We start from the raw sequence: 24,325 nt of genomic DNA, 5'->3' as shown, positions 1-24,325 counted from the left end.
TTATCCAACTTCATTCATTGCTGGACCAGGGGTAACTTGATTAGAGTCAGGCCTAGCTTAATGCTTAGCCATGCTTAGAACAAATAGCTCATCGGATCACATTTAATTATGCTTAGTTCTGAATAGCCGAGATAATGATTCACTACCCGGTACGGGTTAATGTCAACTAAAATATTGTTAATGGTGGGCTGTGGGTGCATGGTTTTGAGAGTCGCACCCATGGTAATTAAGGACCGGTTCACGGGAAACCCTGGAAGTCATTAAGTGCTAACCACATGCCGAAATGGGTAAGGTGGGATTTGGAGCATGACTTCAAACTATTTGACGTACCCAGGCAAGGGTAGGCGTGATGGAGTATGGACGGGCAATCGTGGTGTAACGAAAGCTTCTCCTGCTTCCGGATCTACCAAGGCACAAGAGGGGACTGCCCGACTTGGTGTAAAGGAGGGGGTAAAACCTGAAGTGTGGTATGATTAAATAGGGAGGGTTGTGTAACGGGTCCTATCACGGTCTCCTTTCCGGTATGCCGTGGTGGTATGTCGGCGCACGTTCAAGTGTAGTGGAGTCGTGTCTTGTGGGTACAGTAGTACACGTCTGATCAGAGTATAAACTATTTGAATAGCCGTGCCCACGGTTACGGGCGAACTCCCAGCTTCACTGTGATTAGTGAACCGTAATAACTTGAATAAATTGGTTATCACTCGGGACTACTGCAACGTGGTGTAACGTTGAGTAGTGGTTGGGCCTGTTGCAACGTGGTGTAACGTTGGACAGTGTTGTGGTACTTTACAACTGCTGTTTATTTATGCTTTACTGTACTTAATTACCTTTGTTCTTTTAATCTCTGTTATTTGTTTAAACTGCCGCTTTACTGCAACTAACCCTAGCCTGTCCTTGTTAATCCCTATGCATCATTTATTTTCCTCTTGTCCGTGTTACTTGTTGAGTACGGTGGTTTGTACTCAGCCTTGCTTAACTTTCCCAACCCAGAGCTAGAAGCAGAGTCCGATGGAGGTGCCTCTCAGGAGTGAGCTGTTCCGCCGTCGAAGTGTTGCCTGTGGACTGGAGCCGTACCCGCTGGAGCTAGTCTACCCCTTTTGTTTTTCTTTCCGCTGCATTTCCGCTAGAATAAGTGTAATTTTCAGTTGTTTCTAAGAACGATGGTTATGTAATCAACATTGTCTTTTTGTGTACCCTGGCTGGTCCTGGACAGAGAATTAATACACAATTAAGTTCAGAAATTCGTGTGAGGAATTTCTGGGCGTGACACATGACAATTGTGTCTGGTCACAATTGATACATCCCATAATCCTTCCATTTACCCTTGTAAGCATGTACCCTCCATGGACACCCATTATCTGACTGTACACACTTCACTTCATACACTGACTTGCTTAACTTCACCACCCAGAACTCTCTCTGTAATGATATTGTCCACTGCTTAACTGCCTCTGTCAAATCCTTCTTATCCTGATACCTTGCCCCTTGTATGACCTTATTATCCTTGTACTCCCAAGTCACATGATGCCCTTCTCTAATTTGGAGGCCAGAAAAATCCTCATTCGACCATTCTAATGGGTACACATCAACACATTCTTCATCTGTCGATTCCTCATCATCAACCCTCTCATTCTCAAAGTCTTCCCTTTCCATGGCCTCAACTATTTCAGGATGTACCTCCCCTTCATCCGCTGCTCCAGTCAGACTCCTGTCTTCTCCTTCCTCCCCTTCACCTTCACTACCTGATTCAGGTTCATCTCCTCTACGACTTGGCACCTCCTGCTCTTGGGTACTCATTGTCTGAGTTCCTAGCTTGTTAAACAGTGCAATGTGGATGACGGGTGGCCATCCTCGTTGCATTGCATTTTGCACATACGATCTCCATATCTCTGTCGAGGTCACCGGCATCAATTCCCAAATATTACCTTTTTCTGCCCAGCTTATTACCACTAACAAGGTTATATCTTGTGTTTCTGGGTCGTATCGAAATTCCCTCATTAACCAATTATGAATAGCACCAAATGTCCTTTCAAGAGGTTTATCAATGCCCTTAATAGTGCATTTGAATTGACTAAGATCTACTATACATGACATTTCCTTCTTAATAGTACAGTCGAAACTGCACTTTATTAGCCATACCTACAATAGGAATGCACTGTTTTTTCAACACATCTTTTACGATACTCATTGTAGTGTGCTTATGAATACATATTGTTCGTACGGATTATATTGTACTATATTACATCCTACCTATAACTACATTTTTAACTACATCATTTTTTATTTTGTAAATTCAAATTTAACTTACATTAACTTGGCAGTAAATACTATTCTCTCGAACTATATCATTAATTTTTAACAATAATAAGTCCACGCAATATTTGATTGTAGGTTTGATTATATTTTACCTATAAGCGATAAATCATATTTAACTTTTAATGTCAATAGTACGGTACCAACAAGCAATCATTGTATTTTAATTACGTAAGCGGCAATAGTAAGAAGATGCTAACAACAACAAAAAACTTTAGCTTTACATTAACTTAAATATGCTTAACAGTGTCCTTAACTACAACATAAACTACTTTTATTTTCTATTTAACGTAATTATGTTTTACTATGTCTTTTTACAGTATAGATAATTCTAGTAGTCACTACGTTATACCATTAGTAAGTTGTACAATCGCTAAATCAATTATCCACTAAAAAATTTTCTAAATTGTACACTACAAATACACTTTTACTAACCAAATTACACAATAACTATATTAATTATGTACTAAACAAATTTGTTTATTATACCGTATCAATACATTACATACGAACTAAATTATACCATCGCTAAATCAATGATCCACTGCTAAATTATACATTCATAACAGTAATTATGTACTACATAAATATCTTAATTATACACTCTAAATGAATTTTGTTCTAACAAAATAATACAATTGCTAAATAAACAACATTTATTGAACAAAACAAATATTTTGAAAACTTACTGTAGTCCACCGAAAAATTTCAGCAGGGCTTCGCCGCTTCAGAGCCCTCCCCTCAACTCTGAGTGAGTGAAGTGGGGAGGGGAAATGAGGAGGGGAAAGGGGGCTAGTGGCCTTATATAGGCCGCCGAATAAACCACCTTACGGAGGGCGGAAGGGGTCGCCTGCAAAATAGCCAGGCCCCTTCCCTCTCCCCCACGGGCGCGTCGGCCGGCCCCCAAAATTTTGCGCTTACCCCCTTCCCGCCCTCCGTAAGGGCGGAAGGGAGTTTAGTGCAAAATTTCGAGCCGCGACACTAATGGTCGTCCCTCCCCGGCGCCCCGCTGTGTGCCACGTCAGCATTCCGTCCTCTAGGAGGGCGGGAGGAGACTATTCCTGTGATTTTTTGATTCGCAAAATTAAGATGGTGAATAATTAAATAAATAAAATTAAAAATTAAAAAAATTCGATACTGTGCAAGCGTGGGCTGTCCAAAAAGGCCCACCAACACGTGCCTTGCAGCCCAAGGTCGAAAAGTTACCGTTGCGATCGCGAGCGTACAGCTAGCCTGCCAGGCACATTCACTGCTCTCTAATCCTCAATCCGATCGCCTAATCCCATTGCCTCTCTCCTCTCCCCTCTCTCTCTTGGCGGGGATCCGGCAGCGGCACGGCCGAGGCGGAGCTCGGGTGGCGGCGTACCTCGCCGGGAGGAGCGGCGGCGCGGCCAGAGCACGGATCTGCGGCGGCTGGGGACGGAGATGGATAAAGAAGCCAAGGCGTGCAAGCAACCCTATCCCCTCGTGGCTCTCCTCCTCTCCGGTCCTCTCGACTTCCTCATCGTGCATATGCCATGGAGGAGGTGCGGAGAATACTGGCACATCTGTGGTTGCAGCGACAATGGCGCGTGGAGGTCACGTCAATGTCATCTTTTCCTTCTCGGCTGCTCCTGCTCCTGCTCCGCCGCCGCGGCGGGGGAGGGGGTGCAGGCAGGTGGTCGTGGGGAGGAGTGACGGCGGCGGGAACTTCTTCAAGCCGTTCAACGTGACGTACGATCACCACGCGGTGCTCATCGGGGGCAAGCGCAGGATGCTCGTCTCCGCTGGGCTGCACTACCCCGTGCCACACCCGAGGTGAGGCCGTCCATGCCACGCCCCCTCAGCCCCTCTTCTCCCCTGGCCTCTTCTGTGGTTGGTTGTTGGTTTGGGCATTGTGCCCCGGAATCCGTGGTTGGGGGGGGGGGGGTGCGTATGGTCGGCGGCGATCGACCTGGGTTGGGTGGAGTGGAGGTGGATGCGAGTGTCACCTGCGTGTGCTCTCCTGGACTGTGGGACAACTGGGATTCTGCAGTTGGTAGCCGCTCAGTGGATCATGGAAATTGAAATGGTCTTGTTGGAGGAACTGGGGCTGATTTTTGTTCTTCTTGGAATTGTAGGCCTTTTGTTGGTGCGAATTGTTGATAATTTCTCCTTTCAATGTGTATTTTATAGATTTTTAGTTGGTCGTCTTGTGCGGCCCGTATTTTAGGTGTGGAAACCGTGGGGTTTCGGGATACTGCAATACGTTGCGTGCTAGTTGTTTGGGCTTGAGCGTACGATTTATCATTAAGTAAATATCTACTGGTTGACTTTTTTTTCATATTTTTCTTACAGCAGTTTTTTTTGTTCAAGCATCTGCTCCTCCTTTTTTTTTTTCCATTTTACTCACTACAAGATTTAGTCAGAAGTTGGTGATTTCTGCATCCTACTCCTTGTTTTAGGAATCACTTAATTGACATGTCAATTATTTCAGATGTGGCCTAGTGTAATTGCAAAGTGCAAGGAGGGTGGCGCAGATGTAATTGAGACCTATGTCTTTTGGAATAGGCATGAGCCAGCTAAAGGTAAGGTAACATAGTTATTCAGTTATTCATTTCTATTGGCTCATTTGGTCCTTGAGTGTTAACTTATGTTTGTTCACGTACATGTTGCCCAGTATTACATTGAAGAAAGATTTGATCTGGTGAAATTTGCGAAGCTGGTTGCTGCCGAAGGTCTATTTCTTTTTCTTTGTATCGGCTCATATGCTTGTGCAGAATGGAACTTCGGGTTTGTTTATATCTTGGCATTTTACTCCACGTTCTACCTTAAATTTGTGTCAGACAAAAAATGATCGATTCTTTAGAAGTTGCATGCACACATATTAGAAAGCTTGCAATCCTTGTTAAACAGGGATAATCCTTTTTAGCTTGTGCATGTACTCACTGGATTAACTAAAGAGAATATAACAATATCGCCTTTTTAGCTTGAACATATCTTCACCATAACTACTGTGTACTTCATTCAGTAATGGTTGGCCATTGACAGGAACCTTCATTTTGTGTGTCTAGCTCCATTCATTATTACCTATTATGATGTTTCTTTCGTTCTTTCACTTTCTGTTTTTGTCTTTTCCTTAAACCTTTGAGAGGGGATGCTGTAATATTGTCGTGCACATTTCATTGGCCATTTTATGTTTTAATAATTTTTGTCCTGTAATATAGTGCTGCTCAAGAAAAGGAGATTAATTCTAGGAGCTCTATGACTAATTTACTCTATTAATTTGTTCTCATATAGGCCAGCATAAAAAAACCAGCACTCTCATGAATAAAGCTAGTCCAAACACTTTGAGAGCCACATATTTCTCCCATTATGTACTCTAGGCTGTTCGTTATTACTTCAGACGTGTGTTTTCTCTTCTCACAATTCAACTTTTCTGTTTATTTCCATTGTATTTTGCTCTAAATTTAAAATTACACAGTCCTATGTACTTATGGTTCTCCTATGAGAATTCTTACAGGATAATTTTTCTTTTTCTTTTACCTATCTTTGTTTTGTTGCCCATTTCTGCAGTGGTTTCCCTGTTTGGTTACATGACATCCCTGGCATAGAGTTCTGAACTGACAATGAGCCATTCAAGGTAAAACAATGACACATGTCCTCTATAGATCATATTACTGTCATCTGATAATAAATTTATGTTCTGCGAACTCTTCAAGATTTTAACACCAAATCTGACAGTAAAAAAAAAAAACTCCGTACGGAAACATAACACGTAATGTTCTTTCAAGGGGCATGTGCAAACACCATATTCTAACCACTAAATCTTCTAAATGTTTACAGGCTGAAATGCAGACTTTTGTGACAAAAGTTGTCACTTTGATGAAAGAGGAGAAACTTTGTTCTTGGCAAGGTGGTCCCATTATATTACAGCAGGTCTTTAATCCATTCTCAAATGTTATTTCCCAGTTAGTCAGTTGTTGAACATTTTTCCATGGATATGAAACTTGGCTACTTTTGCCTTTTCCAGAGAATATGCTCTATATTGCCTTGCTAAATATAGGTGATACCTTCTCAAGAGACAAATCCTTGAGATTATAATCAATATTGTTTTAGCTGGAATTCAGATGGCAAACTGTCAACTTAAGTGCTCGTGACCCAATTAATGTATTACGCTGGATGGTGCAGTGAATTGTATTCATTGGTAATGGAAACAATGTAGTCTTGTGTTCTGTCTACATTAATTTGATACTTCAGTCATGCTATTTCTACACTGATATTAAATTACTAGTTTGGTACTCACTGAAATATCTCTAGACCTAGCCTTACATGCAGCAATTCTCATATAAATGTATAAGTAGACTGTTAGACTGACATTAAATTACTAGTTTGGTACTCAATGAAATATCTCTAGACCTAGCCTTGACATGCAGCAATTCTCATATAAATGTTAAGTAGACTGTTTGGCTAATAATCATATAATTCTAAGGAATAAGAAAAGCATTATCTTTTAGATATGTTACGTAATTAGAAGCTAAAATATTATGTCCAACAGCATCTGGTTTTACAGGATGCTACAATATTTTCTCAGCCACTGTTTTGTATCTATGTATTGCAAAACTGCAATATCGGACGATATTAGACTTGTAATATAATTACGTGATATGCATGATTTGAATACTTCATTCCATTCTTATGAAGGGAAAACTGTGGCATACATTGTTGAAGGCATGCAAGTTGTCTTTATTTAGTGAATTTTTAGAGGGACAATTGTTGGCTACAAACCACCAGTTCATGTAGTTCTACATGAAAGGTCCTCTATCCATCTGATGTGGGGTTTGCCTGGGGGATTCGTAGACGAGTTGATGCAAAAAGAAAAATGGGATTAGCCTCCAGTGTACATGTGTCACCATGACCAATTGGTCAATAATAGAACCACAATACCATATGCACCCTGTTTTTCTCCCCTTTTTTAGGTCTCCTATGTTACCTTGTCACTTAAGCAACCACCACCTGATTTGTGCATTCCAAAACCAAAAGATGAGTATATGTGACATTCTTATATAACTACTGATAATCATTTACGCTTTTGTTAATTGTACCATAGATGTCCAAAAGTCAAAATGAAAATGGGCATAGGACTTATCTTGTCCATTTCTGTGGATAATGTTTGACAGATGGAAAACGTATGGGAATATTCTAGGAAATTTTGGGCAAGCAGGGAAGAGATATATGCTATGGGCTACTCAGATGGCAATTGGGCTTGACACTGGCATTCCTTGGGTAATGTGGATGCTCCAGAAAAAATTGTAGGTGACCTCATAATCTTTTGATTCTTATTAATATTGTGTTGCTAATCATATGAAGTAGGTGTTTGTACTTATTCACCTTTTTTGGCAGATCGATACATGCAATGCATTTTATTGTGATGGTTTCAAGCCAAATTCTTACAATAGTCCAACAATATGGACTGAAGATTGGGATGGATGGTATGTGGTTCCTTCCTGGATTCCATCAGATCTAGTTTTACTCCATCTTGTACTATGAAAATTTTGAAACTGGGGATGATATGGTGTTTTATTCTGAATTAGGATAAACATAGCAAATTCTTGACTCCATGAATTTAAACCAGTGTTAGACCTTATGACCCATCAAGTTTTCCGTTCAGAAAATATTATTCTCTAATATCTGTACTTACCAAAAGACACTACAACATGTGTCTACATAATCCATATGCAGATCTGAATAAGAGAATTAGTTTTGGGCTTTGTCGTAAAAAAATATGCTGGCCAACATTAATCCTTCAAGCGTTTTGTCATTAATCCTTCAAAAGTTGGGTCTGACCTATATCACGAAGCCAAGACATAAACTGCTTCTCTAGCTGGTGGTCAAAGGCTGTGAAATGAAAGGCATTGAAAGGGATTAAAAAGGGTCAACTTGCTTATTGTACTCGTGGCTTGGAAATTTGGAAATGTAGGAACACTTTCATGTTTACTAGCATAAGTCCTAGTGTGATGGCTGTGTAACCGAAACAGTGGTAAATGAAAGTGACCTTTGGTGGTTGACTGGAGTTTCAAAGCTCCATGAGTTGCTTATTAGGTCGCTAACCCTTACTGAGTAAGGAGATCGTTTTGAGTCTTTTGTAATTGTAAGGCTTGTATGTGTAGGGGTGGGGGTTTTCTGCCCCCCTTGCTGTTTTTCTCTCTCTTGCTTAATGAAATGGTACGCACTACATAGCTCTCCCACATGTTCAAGAAAAAAAAAGTTCCGCTGGAGAAAAATTGTAATTATCTGTTATGATGTTTTGAAACAGTTTGAGTTACATACTAATGATTTATGATTAATTAACATTGCATTGTGTGCACTTTTGAAAAGCTCTGTATTCCATCCCTAGACGTTACCACATGATGGATAATATGACAAGCTAGTTATAGTGACAGTATTCACTCGTAGATAAACACTTCCTCATGTTTGTCTAATTCTAGGAGGTACGAATTACCATTAGGTTATGCTTTTTTTAGTTTTTGTTTTGCTGTATTACCTGATAAATATTGCTATTCTCAAACCCTTTACTGTTTTGTGTAGATTTTATTTTGCTATATGCTTAATAATATATAGCTCTCAAAGTACACTCATACTCTGCAATTTTTTTTTGTTTTGAGCATAACATAGTGTGCCAATGGTGATAGGTATGCTGACTGGGGAGGAGCATTACCTCACAGGCCAGCCAAAGATAGTGCTTTTGTTGTCGCTCGTTTCTACCGGAGAAGTGGAAGCTTACAGAATTATTATATGGTAAGATTTTTCTTGATGACTTAAAGCCATATTTTTCTTTTGTTTTCATGTCTGGTTAATTCCTTTGCTAACATTTTGCATTTTGGTTTCCATACATCAATAATCCTTTTTTCACTTTTCATAGAACATACAGCCAACATTGTAAAACTTCGATCACTAGCATACATAAAGTATTTAGATTTGTCACATAAAGATGTATTTTTTTGGTAGTAAAAAATAATTTCCCTCATTCTACTCATCCAACCCTGCTCACAAAATTGTACAATAATAGCCACAAAGATAGCAGACTCGACGATATAATTATATATTTAATAATTTTACAATACATAATTGAAAAAATGGGTGATCAAACAAGTGTTCTGGATAATGTCTCTTATTGAGAGAGATTTTTGTGTGTTCTGGTGATCTTTTTCTCATTCTCTATTTTCTTTTGAAAAGTTGAAAGGATAGTGTGGGCCCAGATGTCAATCACCGCACCAACTATTTATATTGTAAGAAGAAAAAAAGGACAATGTGGGACTAAAGGGCCCACATGTTTAGTAACAAACATATGCAGCAATTGAGAGATAATATATGTAGAAAATGGTGGTAATAACAGGTTAATGATAATTTTCTTTAATTAAACACCTGCTGCAATGTGCACTCTTGCAGGCAATATGCTAGTTTTCTTACAAATTTGAATTTCTAGAAAAGCTTATATTTTGTAATGGACAGAGTATGGCATTGTAATGGAGAAGTATGGGCACTTTTATAACCCACAATGGACAGAGGATGACATTCTATTTAAAGGTTATATTTGCGTCTTTTGGTTTATTTGAATTGTAAAGACATGCTAGCTGAGATCCATGAATTGCTATTTTCAGGTATATTAAGGCAGCCAAAGTGGGGGCATCTGAATGTTCTACATGCTGCTATCAAACTTTGAGAGCCAGCTCTTATTGCAGTTGATTTCTCACCTCAATATATAAAGTTAGGATCCATGCAAGAGGTTGGTTACCATCTTCTTTTTTTTTTTGTTTTTATACACATTTTCTGGGCTATTCTATTACATGTTATTTAGGGAAAATGGCACCATTTGTTCCAGTACTTCTATGTTTATTTTTCTACTGTAAAAAGATAGGACAGACTAATATATGAAAGCTATGGAAGGATCGATGGATGTATGAGGTGACATGGATGCAGTTACTGCTTGCGGCAACTGGTAGAGTTGTGCAGGTCACCAAGATATGTTTACATGGAAGAACTAAACAGAATTCTCTATTTGACTGTTATAATGATCGCATAGCTACAATCCTAATACTAGCTTGGACTGTTGATTTCTTTTACATATCAGTAATCTAGAGATCAAGATTGAAATTACTGCCAAATGCAATCCATGGTACCATTTCTATGCCACTAAACCTACATATTGCTGAACTCAAAGAAATGCTATCCTGAGAAATTTCAATAAAAGCTTCTCTTATAATTGCCTTTTCTTGCAGCCAAAAGACTAGGATGTGGAATATATTGAAGATCCTGATGAAGTTAAACTAGAGGTCTGCAATTTCATATTAGCTAGTTACTAGTACATTGATAATATAAACCTAACCTGTCGAGTAATCTTTCATGTGGATTTTCCAGGGCCATGACTCTATTCCAAAACACATTCCTGATCCAAAGGACAATAAGTGTTGTACTTAGAACTGTCCTACAAATCCAACTTCTAATATTCAAGAATTTCACTGGCATATTAATTTATTGAAATGCATTAATTAACATTATTTCGATGGAATCATATGTTCTTTATATTATGAGAACAACCGAGTGCAGACAAATGTTCCATCTTACCTATTAAAGCTTTTTTCATTAGAAACATTTCCTATCTTCTATTAGCAACATTGAATCCACTATGACTTTAATGGCTCTATGATGTGTAATAAAAATAACACAGGATGGCATGTATTTTCTTTTTCTATATATTAAATCAGCCTGAGTCATGGAATGATGACGACGACGGTGTATGGAAAACCTAGATGATACCGAACCCAGATTACAGGGGTCGATGGAAACACAAGGTCTGTTTTATTGACTGATTAGCTTTCGATTGCCACATTTGCTAGTAATTTTTCTCACATGCTTCTGTGTATATTATTATTATTACTATTTAAGGACCTCTCCCCCTCAAATGTACATGGTGTTGTAAGATTTTTTTGCTTGATTTTTTAGATAGTTCATTTGGGGGTAGGAACTAGTTCCATGCTTTCTGTTTTACCTTGTTCCCACATGGCATGGAGAAGTGGCAATGTGGCATATACCTATGCATTTCAGTGACCCATGCAGGTTTCAAGTCTGAGAAATGGATTTAAATGCAAGTTTGTTGGAATTTCTTATTTATCTCGCGTTTATGTTACTCTGAAAGTCAATATTGTAATCATAAATAAAATATGGATGAAACCAGTTGTTCTTTATAACAAACCAATTTTGCGGATACATGCTTGATTTACATGTCTTGATTAGTAGTAGTTATCCGTTGATCAAGGTGAACAACTACAGTCCATGTTTTGTTTGCATAGAAGGTGTACTGTTGCAAATCCAGCGCAGCTACATGAGTAAAAATTTCAACATGAAATTAAACTGAGTTCTCTAATTGTTTTGTATATTCTTAGTAATCATATGACTTCCTTTATACCGGATTCATAATACCAACTTCATTTTGCTCATGCACACTGTGGACATTGTTTTAACTACAGAACTTTATGATTCTGTCACAGGTCTAGTTGGTTGTGGGCTTGCTAATATTTCAAATATAGAGACCAATACTAGGTTTGTGTCAAATGATATTTTGCTGGATGGAGCACATGTTATGCAAGATTGAGTTATTTCATATCTATTTCATGTTTGTAGTTATCAGGATCTTATGCATGACGTGAGTATGTTATCCGTTGATCCTATTTTATTTCCTTCAATGTGCAGGATGTGGTTCAACTTCCATGACAAATTTTTCTTCTTGTTTTTATTGCCTCCTATAATATTATATCCTTTTACTTTTCTAATTCACAACTCATAATTCCTCATGTTGTTATGTACTTTGATTGTTTACTACCTCTCTTAAATGCTGCTTCATAATATCTGAGTATGGATTCCTTGACTTCAATGTACCCAATCAGGATTCAGCTTATCCCCGGTAAGTACCTCATGATGGCAATAATTTAAATTATCTAAACTTCTTTCCTTGAAATAATTTGTTTTTTTACAGAAACCATTCTTTGCAAATTTTGGGGCCATTGTAACTTTTGCCATCCTTGGGACCTTTATTGCTTCTGTTGTAATAGGAGTTCTTGTGTAAGAATTTCAAAATCCCTTTCGTTCTAATTTTGTTTGAAGTATGGTATCTTACTAGTCAACATCTATCATACTGCAACTATCTTGGTGGGCTGGCATTTCCAATGTGCAAACTTCCATTTGTTGAGTGTCTCATGTTCGGTGCGCTTATATCTGCAATCGATCCTGTCACTGTGTTATCAATATTCCAGGTGTTTTGTGTTTCCACATATCTCATTCTTTGGCATGTATATTTATTGTTCATATTTGGATACTACGTTGCATGGTTGATTGGTTGTAAGTAGATTAGGATATATTGACATAAACTGGGAACCGAGAACTTTGTATGAGATGCCTTAATCTTTTACGAATGAAATCGCATAGATGTTCACTTTTTAGGATTGTATTCATTGACTTTACCAATAAGAGCAAAACTCTATATCAGGGGAACCTATCCTAATCCTAAAACATGTAATACATCTATAAGAAAGCATGCCTAACTAACAAGGAGACTTAAAATATTCTTAGCCCTCACTTCCAACTAATACACTGTTGTGAACATAATTTTCCATTGAACTTTGCTATCGCATTATGATATTACAAAAAGAAAATTTTAATTAGGATGTAGGAAGTCAATAAAGCAGAGGTTGTCTCTGTTGCTTCAAGAGGTTTTAAAATTATTTTTCTCATTCTTGAAAGACATGCATCATCTTCATTTCTTAGTAGTGTTGATGTCTATATTGTAGCTATTAGTGAGGCTTACCATAATATGCATGGAGCCCCACTGCTAGAGTGAATAATGGTTGTTAATGTAATTGAATTAATTTTGATATGGTAACCTGGTTGCAATGCTCAATGAATTTTAATTAACCTAAAAGCAAATTTTATCTGGAAAGATTCAACTTTCTTGGATAATAAATCCTCATGTGTAGGTAACTGATAAAAAATGTGCTAAACTCATAACATTGTTTTGCTTCCTAGTGGCTCCCTACCGTAGTTTTGGTTGTGTTTGTATTGAACTTGGAAACCAATCGTTATTACCTGTTTGTGGTGATAAAGTTACTGCATATTTCATGCAACATACTGAAACTATTTCATGCACCCATTGCTATTTATTTTTACGTACTTTGATAGTGTTGTTCTTAGACAATCTATTTTCATTTAAAGATGTTCCTTGTTTTAAATGTGGCATGTTAAAAATTGTGGGAAGATGAGTGGCCATGTGGATGTTGGGAATCTGTACTAATGATGCAACTCCTGAAATTATTACGCAGGAGCTGGGCAACGATGTTAACTTGTACGCATTGGATATTTTAGAATTTGTTTTAAACGATGTGGTTGGTTTTTACTTCTCGAGTGCATGCAATGGTTGTGAGTACTTGCTTGTATACATGACTAACTTGTGTGTCTTCTTATCTTGAGAGTGCAGATGGCGATTTCTCTTTATAGGTCTGCCTCTTTCGATGACACTTGTGGAGAGGTCATTGAACATATGCATTTCTTTCTTATATGTATTCATTTCTTCAGGACAATGTCATCAGTCAGTAGTGAAGCAACATCTGGGGAGAATTTCTTTATGATGGTTTCCTAGTTCCTTGAGACCTTTGTTGGCTCAATGCCATCAGGTACGCCACTGCTCAAAATTCTCAAGTAAATCTAAAGGACATTTGACATTGTCATTGCCTTCTTTATAAGACAAGCTAATTAACATCATATAATGCAGAGCAATAACAGAACTATTTGACTAGAATTGGTATGAATAATGCTGTAAATATTTGTATGCTACCTAACAGTGCAGCAATGTACAATAATAACTGTTGGGCATTACATGAATATTCATCATTTTCATATTAGCATGTTGGTTCAATGCTCTAGCAAGCTCAGTCATAAAAGTTCTCCCATTTGAGGAGCTACATTCTGACGATCAAATACCTCAATTTAGTTTTATACCGTAGATGCGAAAAATAATTATCTACTCTAATTCAGGGTTGAAAGTTTATGGACAGCAATATATTCTCCATTACTAGTTGGCATTGATCTAGTAGTTTTTAAGTCATTGTCAATCAGTTGGCTTATGTAACCATTCCATATGTCTTATTACAGGTGTTGGAGTTGGATTTATCTCTGCTCTTATATCCTTATCCTAGGTTCTATGTTGAAAACTCTGTTTGCAAAACATGAAAGACTTAGTACTTAGTAGTGATCTGTGTGCATTGAATCATATCTTCATAAAATGATTCATAATCTTTCTCCTTTTAAATAATTTCACAAGAAAAGTTCTCTTAGATAATAGCAACAAAGAAAACATGGTAGAATCTGAATTCTATTATTCTTTTTCTCCTTGTAGTCATGTTTTGAACTGTTTGTTTTGAATACTTGTTGCAATCCTTCTTATGGCTTTTAATGTCAGTTGTGTCATCAGTCGTTTGGATCCTCCTTATAGTAGCTTTGTGTAAATTGCATCATTTTTTTCTTTCAATAATGCTAACTGCAACATTTATGTACTATTATATACCCATTTCCCCATTGCTTGTTTTACTGTGATTGATTTTACTATTAGATCTTGTGAAACTTTGACCACTCTATACCTATTTAAATATGCTGGACTGGATATTGACAGGTAACATCATGCTACCTGTTTTCAGTTGACAAACTTTGTCATGATTGATTTATGTTGCCAGTGCTAAGCCTGCTGGGTGTTTAACTGTTTCAGTCATCAAAACTTGGAGTGCTGCCTTTTTGTTCTCTTCCCATGCTTCTGGTGAGGACACTTCTATACTTCTCAGTATCCTTTTTCTGTATTTTTTCCTTAAAAAGTTTTGTATCAATTCTAGGTATATGTTAGCATAAGGACTTGGCTTGTCAGGAATTGTTTCTATACTATTCACATGCACAATATGCAACATTGCAAATTAGTGTATTACAGAGAAAGCATATTTGCACCACCACTAAGTTTTTTGGAATCATACTTACTATTTTTTTTCTCAGGTTATGAAGCACTATACATATTCCAATATCTCAAACAACTCGCAGCGCTTCATTTCTGCCTTCTTTGACTTACTGTCATCTCTAGCGGAAACATTTGTGTAAGCACAGTAGCTTTATTTGAGTAATGCAAAAAAAAACATTCTCTTTGCTCTTAACAAACAATTCCTGAATTTGCTTTTCAGCTTCATTTATATGGGCTTTAATATTGCCATGGAAGAACATAGCTGGTCTCACGTGGGCTTCATATTCTTCTCAATTGTATTCTTAACTTTCTTTTCTGTTTTCCTAAATCACCAGTTTTGGCCTTTGCTCTGGTTGGTATAAACTTTGGTTCCTTGACTTAACAGCAGATATTTATAATACTTGCAAGGTACTGTTAGGAGCCCCTTGTGGAAATATAATACTTAATTGGCAGCCAAAGTCATATTATTGTCTATATTTGCACAATTATGTATTCTCTATGGTAAAAGCATGTAACAGTAGGGATGTATAAGAAAGGTTTATCCCCCTAACTACAAGGGAAAATGGAAGGTCCCATGGATTGATAATCCAGGTTAGATATATGATCATTTATGTGAGCACTATGATAATGTTTTTCATGTTCCTGTGTACTTTGCCTAATACTATTTGTAGCAGGTAGTTTAATCTATATTTGATGATAGTAATTTTCATTTCTCACTGCATATCTAACTGTGAGTTGGACCTCACTTGCTCACCAATGTTATAGTGAAAATAAAGTGATATATGCATCTTTCACAGAATTTGAGGATGACCTAGACCTATACGTGCTGAAACCTTCTTGCTGATTAATAGGTGTTTTGTAAGTGCATGCACACATGGTTAGTAGAATTAGATATGCATGAATTGCCATTGTTTTTTTCCTAGTAACAATGAAGGAGTGACTTGGAGGGGCGCAAGGAAGGTTCTTGTGCAGGGCTGCGATGCGGTTGAGGTGGGTAGGATGGTGATGTGGCCGCCGGCCCTAGTCAAGGAGCTGGCACACCTCGTCGTCGACTCCGGTGGCGACCCCACTTCCATCCACCGTGTGCTCGACCCCACCATGCTGCCGGTGAGCACTCATTTACCTCGATCATCTTAGTGTATATCTTGTGAAAATATGTGAAAGTTTATATTTTGCCCAGTTTTTAATGTAGAACAAATTATAATCCAGAAGTGATTTCCCTATAAACTTCTACTGTGGAAATTTGTTAGGTGCCTGACATTCATGAGGTGAAGAAGAACAAATGCCAGGTTACAAGAACACCATATGGGAGGCGCTTTGCTAACAAGCTGCAGGTTTTTACTCTAGATGTGCATGAAAGATATGAAATCCTTTACTTTTCAGTTGACATTGTTCATGTCACATCTTTGTGTTGTCCAACAGGACATCAATTCATACCTGGTGTTTTTGATCGAATTGATTGTGGCACAAGGACCATCAGTGGGATTAAATGTATCTCTTAGTCGATATGATCTCTTCCTGCTTCTGGGATAGGAAGGCTTGGAATTCTGTAAGTGCCATCAATTACTCTGTACGATTTGTGCCCAACACTCTCTAGCAAGAAAATGTAGGGGGGGGGGGAATATTGTAAACAAGGTGGATGACATGTGCCCCAAAGCAAGTTCCTTTGGTAAAAAAATCTCCTGTGGTTTTTGCTAAAATTATTTTAGTTAGCTCAGTTGAAAACATGTCATGGACAGGATTAGAAATTATCATTTATGTACTGCCCTTGTTTTACAGAGGTTGGGATGACCCAAGACTCGTGATGTAATAAATAAATGCATATATGGAGCCAAAATGTCACTCGCCTAATTCAGAACATATGCAGAGGTAAAAGATTTCGTGGAAAACTACTTCACCATTTGTTTTATTTATCTCAGATAGCCATGTGCCCAATTGTTGAAATGATGCTTTGCTTTTCAGTATACGCTCGCCTTTTTTTTGTCTTGTCACTTTTGCTTAATTCATGGGGAAATGATAATAGACAGTTGCTAGATGGTTTTGTGCCGAAGATTTGTTTCTTCTATCTCCTTGGGGTACGTGGACAACATCTATTTTTTTCGCCCACAGCTTCAACAAGTATGTGACGAATATTTTGATTGGAGCCCAGGGTAAATAGGTATTTATGAAATCCTCAACTATTTTGATCGGCTTTATGCAATACGAAGGGGAGTAGTATCATATATTCTAGCGATAGATACGGAATGCCCAGACTTATTTTCTTGTATATGTCTCCAGATCAATATATACTTCCCAAGATTGCTGAGATAACTTCGGAGGTTTTCAGACCTTCTCTCTGCATCATCAGCAGTAAGAATAAAGCCCTTGTTGAGTGATGTAAAAGCTTTGCTTCGTCTGAAGCAAACATTTTCCATGTACCTTTCTCTAAGTCTAATTATCTAATTTCCAGATTCCAATACCAAGGCTTGTATCTGCAATTGTAAAGCAGAGAAAAGTTCATGGGAAACAATGATATGAGGTTTCGTGGAGAAATATAGATGGGCTCCAAGTTTCAGTTCTTCTTGGGGATCTTGTTAGAAGGTACTAATAATTTCTCAGCTCTAATCCTGCAATTGTAACAATGATTGTAGGCATGTAGTAGTTTTGTGGTAATGTGGCGGTCATTTCCCTCTTCTCTCTCCTTTTCCATCGCTGGGCTCCCCTCCTCTCCCTCCTCTCCCTCTACATCTAACGCTTCATGCCACCTTGTGGCCGATCTGCACAGGACCATCGGGTGTGCGGGGCAACCAAGCTAAGGCTGGGAGGCTATGGGAGGGGAGTAGGAGGTTGAGCGATGGCTCGGTCATGACTATGATGATGGCCGTGACCCATCGCGGTAGCTGTGCCAAGGTTGTTTTTTATGCTATTACTCATCGCGGTAGGCATTTCTGTATGTAAACTATCATTTGCGACTGCTAATGCATTACAGTTCCAGCGAGCGATCCAAAATAATTTTCAATTCTCTATCAGCAATATACTTAATTAGTTGAAATGCCTAATATATGCATGGTTTCAATTAACCTCCTGGCATTCTAATTTACGACTTTTCCAATCTGCATGTCAAAGAGACTGGTATGAAGCAAGAACGCATAAATGGATTTCTGCAACATATCATCAGGTAAATTTGCCATGTCTGTAGAGTTATATTGAAGTCCAACAGGAAATGTATCCCTCTTTAGTACAACTTAGAGATGATCTAATTTAAGAGTCGTTGGAACAACTGTCTCTTGGATTGCATGACTAATTACAAGAACAATATTATATTTTGTTACTCTTTAATGGCCACTGAATAAGTGTTTCACTTCTGTTTAGCTCACTCTTTGTGATTTACATGGAAACTCTTTAGTTAATCGATTTATTTTATAGTAACCTATAGAATCACTATTTGACCTGCACTTGTAGTTGCACTATCTTTTTGAGTTTCCATGGGCAAAACAAGGTCAAAGATTGCATCTCTATTTTTTTTGGATTTCGTAAAACAAGACTGGTGAGGGGGAATCTTCTAAGAAGTAGCAGAAGGAAAATTCGAAAGCGCAGGAAGATACCTCACCTGATGACGGCACTGATGAGGTTCTCAGTTTAAAGGTAGTTTCTTTGTGACCTCAATAGATGACTTGAGATTTTGCTTTGGACATAGGTCATGCATGAGTATTACTAGCTAAAGTGTGGATTTCTGCTTTATGCAGTCATAGTTTTATATCCGTGTGACTCACTGTTCTAAGGTTTCTGGGAGCAGTGTTATTTAGAAATAGTGGAACCTCAAAGCATTTTATGTTCTTCAAAACTATGACATGTTGACATTGTTTGATGACTTCAGTTTAACAAAGTTCTACAAGTTCCCAATTGGTTTTGGTAACCTGCCACCAACTATTTTCTTATTACTGTGAGAGTCCAACATTTGGCATTTGGTATGTATCTGATGGGTTTGTATTGAAATATTTGTGCATTCTACGATGATGATTGGCCACAATGACTTTTATCATAAGATACTGCAGGACATCGTGTCCCCCAAGTCTTCAATCAAGACGGGAAAAAACAATGGTCAGCCAGGTGACAGTGCGAGTTCAAAAAGGAAGCATGTACAAGAAGCTGAAGAGGTGCATACTTAATTGCTGACTAGCCGTGTTGCAACCTGATTTCTGTTTCAATTGGTAAAGCTTTTTCCCTGCTTTTCATCAGACTCCCCAGCCCAAGAAGAACACAATTCTAGATGGAAGTCTTATTGGCTCAGAATCAAAGTATGGTGGCCTGATGACAAAAAGTAAGTGCTATAACCATTATATATGTTTCTTAAATGTAGGAGTTTGTTAAGATTGTTTTTGGAGGCTCTTCTGTCTTCAGTACCATTGCTTTACTGGTATGCTGATATTTTCATATTTTTGAGTCTTATTTTCAAAATAAAGTCCTTGATCTAGATTGACATGGGACATTTTATTGCAGACAATGGTTCAGCTGCATTATTCATTACTTTCTTCCAATGTTTCTGAATCTGCGTTTTGGTTGCTCATTCAACCTTTTGTTTAATGGTATATGTATGCCAATTATTCCTTCTGGATTGAATTTCACACCTATATTTATCTATCCTGGTCTCCCACTTTTTTTTGCTATAACATGTGGTTTGTTGGTAGTGTGCTGTTTGTCTGTTCTAAATCTGCTTCTTTCTCTTTAGGTTCTATAAAGGTGTTGTCAAATCATTTGATGTTTCTTCAAAAAAGCACAAGTTGCGTATTCGGAATGAACTCTGACATGTGCCTTTTTGCCGTTCAAACAGTACCTGTTGTAGAGTTTGTTTTGTGAGGCTCAGTTTTATCTGTCTACCTACATTTTTTATACACACAGGTTGTGTATGATGATGGTGACATTGAATGATTACAGCTTAAGAAAGAAAAATGGGAATTTATTGATGAGGTAAATCCTTGTTTTGAATGATGCATTTCTTTTGCTGTATTTGGTGCTAATTTATTGATGTGCTAATTTGGTTCTGTTGTTTCGGCGTTCCAGGATATGCAGAAGGCATGGTTTTTTTAGTGGCATCCACATCCAACCTTCAAACGTTCTTAAGTTCTTAAATAACGGATGTTAATGTACTTATACTTTTCGTCTTGTAAATTTGCAACTATTAAAGCAACCAAGACCAGCCAAAGAACCGTGGATGTTTTTGCATGACGAATTGGCCGTTTTTTTCTGGGTGTCTTCAAGGATGCCAAGTGTGATGGGATACCATTTCCTCCTGAAATTGTTCATATTGAATATTATTCTTTTGGCACAGATACTTTTCTTATGTATAGAACTAATTACTGGAAATTATTTGTAGAATTGTTTGCTATAGAGTCTGAAGACTTCATCCAGGGCCTCTTGCTACGAGGTTCATATACCAGGAAAACCAGCTCAGGTGCATTTCCTTCACTAATGTCTTATGTTTGCTGGTCAAAATGCACACCTTTTATGAAGTATGTAGTTGTGTTTTCTGATCCAAATGCAAATTCACTTTGTCTAGGTCGGAGTTAATTACTCCTACATTTTGATCATAGTTTCTTAGAATCAAGATTTATCAATCTTTTTACCCTGCTGTATACAAACTTTGAATAAATGCTATGAAGATCCAATTGAAATGATTATTAAAGATGATGTTAGTGTTCCTCTTTTACAGGGTTAATGTGGGAGCAAGATGAATAAAAAACTATCTGACATTATTGCATTCTAGAACAATGAGAATTCTTAATTCCAAAAACTACACAATCCATGCCATACTCATGCTCTGCTCAAAATATTTGTTGTAGCTTGGCATGCATGTAAGTGACAGATCATGGGTTGATGTAGGAAGAAGCAAATGAGCTATTTACTATGTTTGTTACTTTGTGAATCAGTAAAGTCAGTCTTGTTATTCAACCTGTACTATTTTTCTTGAGAGTTTGATGAATCTTACCTTGTTATTTTTGGCAACTCACCTCAAGGGAATTATGATACAGAGAGAAGGGTAGATGCTCTACATTCAAATTTGAAAAAGGTATCACTAATAGTTTATAATATACTTTTATTCTCTTCTCTTGAGTTTGCTAGAAGCTGCACTCCACTGTTCCTTGCTGCATGTAATTTGTTTGGACATGTTGTATGATAGTAGAATTATAAATTTTAAATTGAATAATATCTCGCGTTAATGTTCCCTTGTTTTCACAAGGTTTACGATTAATTACGATAGGACATTTCATAATTTGTCTACTAAGAAATCCAAGAGTTTACTCATAGTTCTTATATTCTCTACCTTTAACTTAATGTATTAAAATATGTCGAGTCCTATTACTCCATCTAATAAGGATACTTTGTGCCATTTCGTATAGGGGCTTCTTTTATATTTAGTGCTCAACAACCTCAATTTCCCATACACTACTTTTTTATACTATTTTCCTAATGACATTTCTGGGGATACAAGGGAAAAATCAATACTATCATTTTAAGCTGAGCGTAAAAAGATCTGAACATGTTGGTGATAGTATAGATCTGTCCTTTATATAATCTATCATAATAATTAAGTTGAAATCTGGATACTTTTCTTTGTATAAAATGCTTGTATTTCTTTTCTTCTTATATTTTCTAGAATCTCTATCCATGGTACTTCTAATTTATTTTTGTTTTTGAAAGCTGTTATTTGTCCATCTCTAGTATCTAAAATCTATTTAATGAAATAAAACAACTTCTAGAGTTCAACAATATTCCCCAAAATAAATCAACTCCCATCTTTTGTTGTGCGATTGGCCCACATGTTTATCACAGATGTGCTGACTCCAAATATTATTTTACTTCATCTTTTTTCCAATAATATTGACTAAAGAAGTATTTGGCCCTTTTTGACATATTAGAATAAACACTTTGTACATATATTACAGTTTTAGTGCATGCTTGTTATATTCTCAGTAGTTGTTTGTTATATTCAAATATGTCCTATGTTGAATCTTGTAACGCTGCACCGAAAAATATGTTCTCATCCTTTTATAACCACCTTATTATGTGCGCATTTGGTAAGTCTTATTATTTGTGGAATTCTATTTTATGCGATAGAGCTATTTTTGGTTTAAATATTTCAGCTATTTTTAAATCCTGTAGTAAATCATTTAGTTTCATTTTATACACTCATACAATTATATGTGCTCTATTAGTTTCATTCTCTCTTTGTTGTACTGATTTAGTAATATCATTTCATTTTGGATTAGATGCAAACATTATAAATATATCTGGTGGCGCATACTCTTTGCATATTTCTGTACCATCAATAATTATTTTATATGATATATCTTGTTTCACCACTATGACTTGCTGGTAATAATTTTCTAATTCACTAACATTAGTGACATTATCAATTCTACGTGTACCTTCAAATGTTCTACTCATTTATAGTTTGTCAATGGAAATAATTAATAAATTCATTATCTGTGGAAAATTTTATATCTGAATTTTAGTTATTGAAGTTCATTCCCTATCTAAATTTCTAATCAGGATGCCAAGTTCATGGGATACCTTTTCCTCACGAAATTGTTCATAATGAATATTATTCTTTTGTCACACATCCTTTTCTTATGTATAGAACTAATTACTGAACATTATATGTACAATTGTTTGCTACAGAGTCTGGAGACTTCGTTCAGGGCCTCTTGCTGCGAGGGTCATATACTAGGAAAACCAACTCAGGTGCATTGCCTTCGCTAATGTCGTATGGTTGCCGGTCAGAATGCACACCTTTTGTGAAGTATGTTGTTATGTTTACTGATCCAAATGTTTGCTCAGTGTTGTTGATCCACGCTGAGTTTGGGGGGGTAGATAGTTAGGTTTTTTGGCTTCTCTATGCCTTTTTGGCTTTCCTTGTACTTATTTATATTTAGGCCTTTGCCTTCTTCTACTGCTGCTTAATCTGAACTGCCTTCTGCTACTGCTGCTTAATCTGAACTATATCACTTTATAGTTGGTGGTTTAATACAGAACTCAAGGTAAGGTAAGCAAGGTGGTGATAAAGTTGGGTACTCATGCATACATCGCTTTATAGTTTGAACTTCGGTCAGTAGATACCAAATAGAAACACAAGGTAAGGTAAGCAAGGTGGTGATAAAGGTGGGTACTCATGCATACATCGCTTTATAGTCTGAACTTCGGTCAGCAGATACCAAACAGATCTCAAGGTAAGGTAAGCAAGGTGGTGATAAAGGGTGCTATGTATTCGAGACCTTGCATTTTACTCTACCCTATTAAGTATTTTTGCTCTATATGCACTTGACCATTTTTTATGGTAGCTCCCATCTCAAAATAATTGTTGCCATACATTGCTCTATATGACCACAAGCTCTCCAAATGCTTTTTTACATACCTTATTTTGCAGTCTGTTATGTGTTGTTCCATGCAGTATGCTTCTCTACGTGCCCAGATAATACTTCCACTTCATTTGGGTAATCTGATATTTATGCACCTCATTCAAGGTGGACTGGTGGAGTGTGACCTTTATTCTTTGAAAAGTTAAACTTAGGTTTATTCCCACCTTTGTTTACTTTATCAGTTTTCTACTGGACTTGCACATAGTTCTTAAATGTCAAGAAGTTCATAAATTGTTTTGATAAAGCATCTTTGATGTGCCATACAAGTTTTGTTGTGTCATGATAGCCTTAAGATTGTGTGGTGATCACAAGCGCAAACAACGCTGCCATCCACCAATGGCCTATGTAGCAACAAAAAGTTATGTGTGTACAGCCATGGCGACAAGCCTCAACCGTCCTCACCCACTTAGGATTGATTTCAAGGTACCCATGGACCAAATCCTCTCTGGCACATTCTTCCGTGGAAGATAGGTTAGTACACTACTTGTTTAAATAATGTTGTGAATATGTGAATTAGTCCAATCTATTAGGGATTATGGTAAAAAGTGGACACCAGATGGATGATGTACATTCAGCTATGAAACATGTATGACTACTTTGTTTATCATCT

At 37.3% G+C, this 24,325-nt stretch overlaps 1 protein-coding gene and 1 long non-coding RNA gene across 3 annotated transcripts; both read left to right on the top strand.

Annotated features, from left to right (window-relative positions):
* The first annotated feature begins 3,603 nt into the window (after window positions 1-3,603).
* LOC102722822 lies at window positions 3,604-14,657 on the top strand. Of its 2 annotated transcripts, none has more exons than XR_005812967.1 (18): window positions 3,604-4,110; window positions 4,769-4,859; window positions 4,952-5,009; window positions 5,848-5,914; window positions 6,118-6,210; window positions 7,452-7,583; window positions 7,675-7,763; window positions 8,964-9,069; window positions 9,784-9,858; window positions 9,933-10,057; window positions 10,551-10,604; window positions 11,037-11,123; window positions 11,820-11,871; window positions 12,022-12,232; window positions 12,305-12,390; window positions 13,799-13,818; window positions 13,897-13,994; window positions 14,473-14,657. It is a non-coding gene; the product is annotated as an uncharacterized LOC102722822 (long non-coding RNA). The 2 variants fall into 2 exon arrangements; XR_005812966.1 differs by having other exon boundaries at window positions 10,690-11,123.
* Window positions 14,658-18,967: 4,310 nt separating this feature from the next.
* LOC102705301 lies at window positions 18,968-20,227 on the top strand. Its single transcript, XM_015843178.2, has 4 exons — window positions 18,968-19,455; window positions 19,538-19,619; window positions 20,028-20,119; window positions 20,198-20,227. The coding sequence occupies exons 1-4, from the start codon at window positions 19,312-19,314 to the stop codon at window positions 20,225-20,227; spliced, it is 348 nt and encodes a 115-aa protein (XP_015698664.2). The 5' UTR covers window positions 18,968-19,311.
* The last annotated feature ends 4,098 nt before the right edge of the window (window positions 20,228-24,325 follow it).

The sequence above is a fragment of the Oryza brachyantha genome, chromosome 12, assembly GCF_000231095.2.
Source record: "Oryza brachyantha chromosome 12, ObraRS2, whole genome shotgun sequence".
Classification (NCBI taxonomy): domain Eukaryota; kingdom Viridiplantae; phylum Streptophyta; class Magnoliopsida; order Poales; family Poaceae; genus Oryza; species Oryza brachyantha.
Note: the sequence above shows the minus strand (reverse complement) of the source record. Positions and strands in the feature narration are given on the sequence as shown.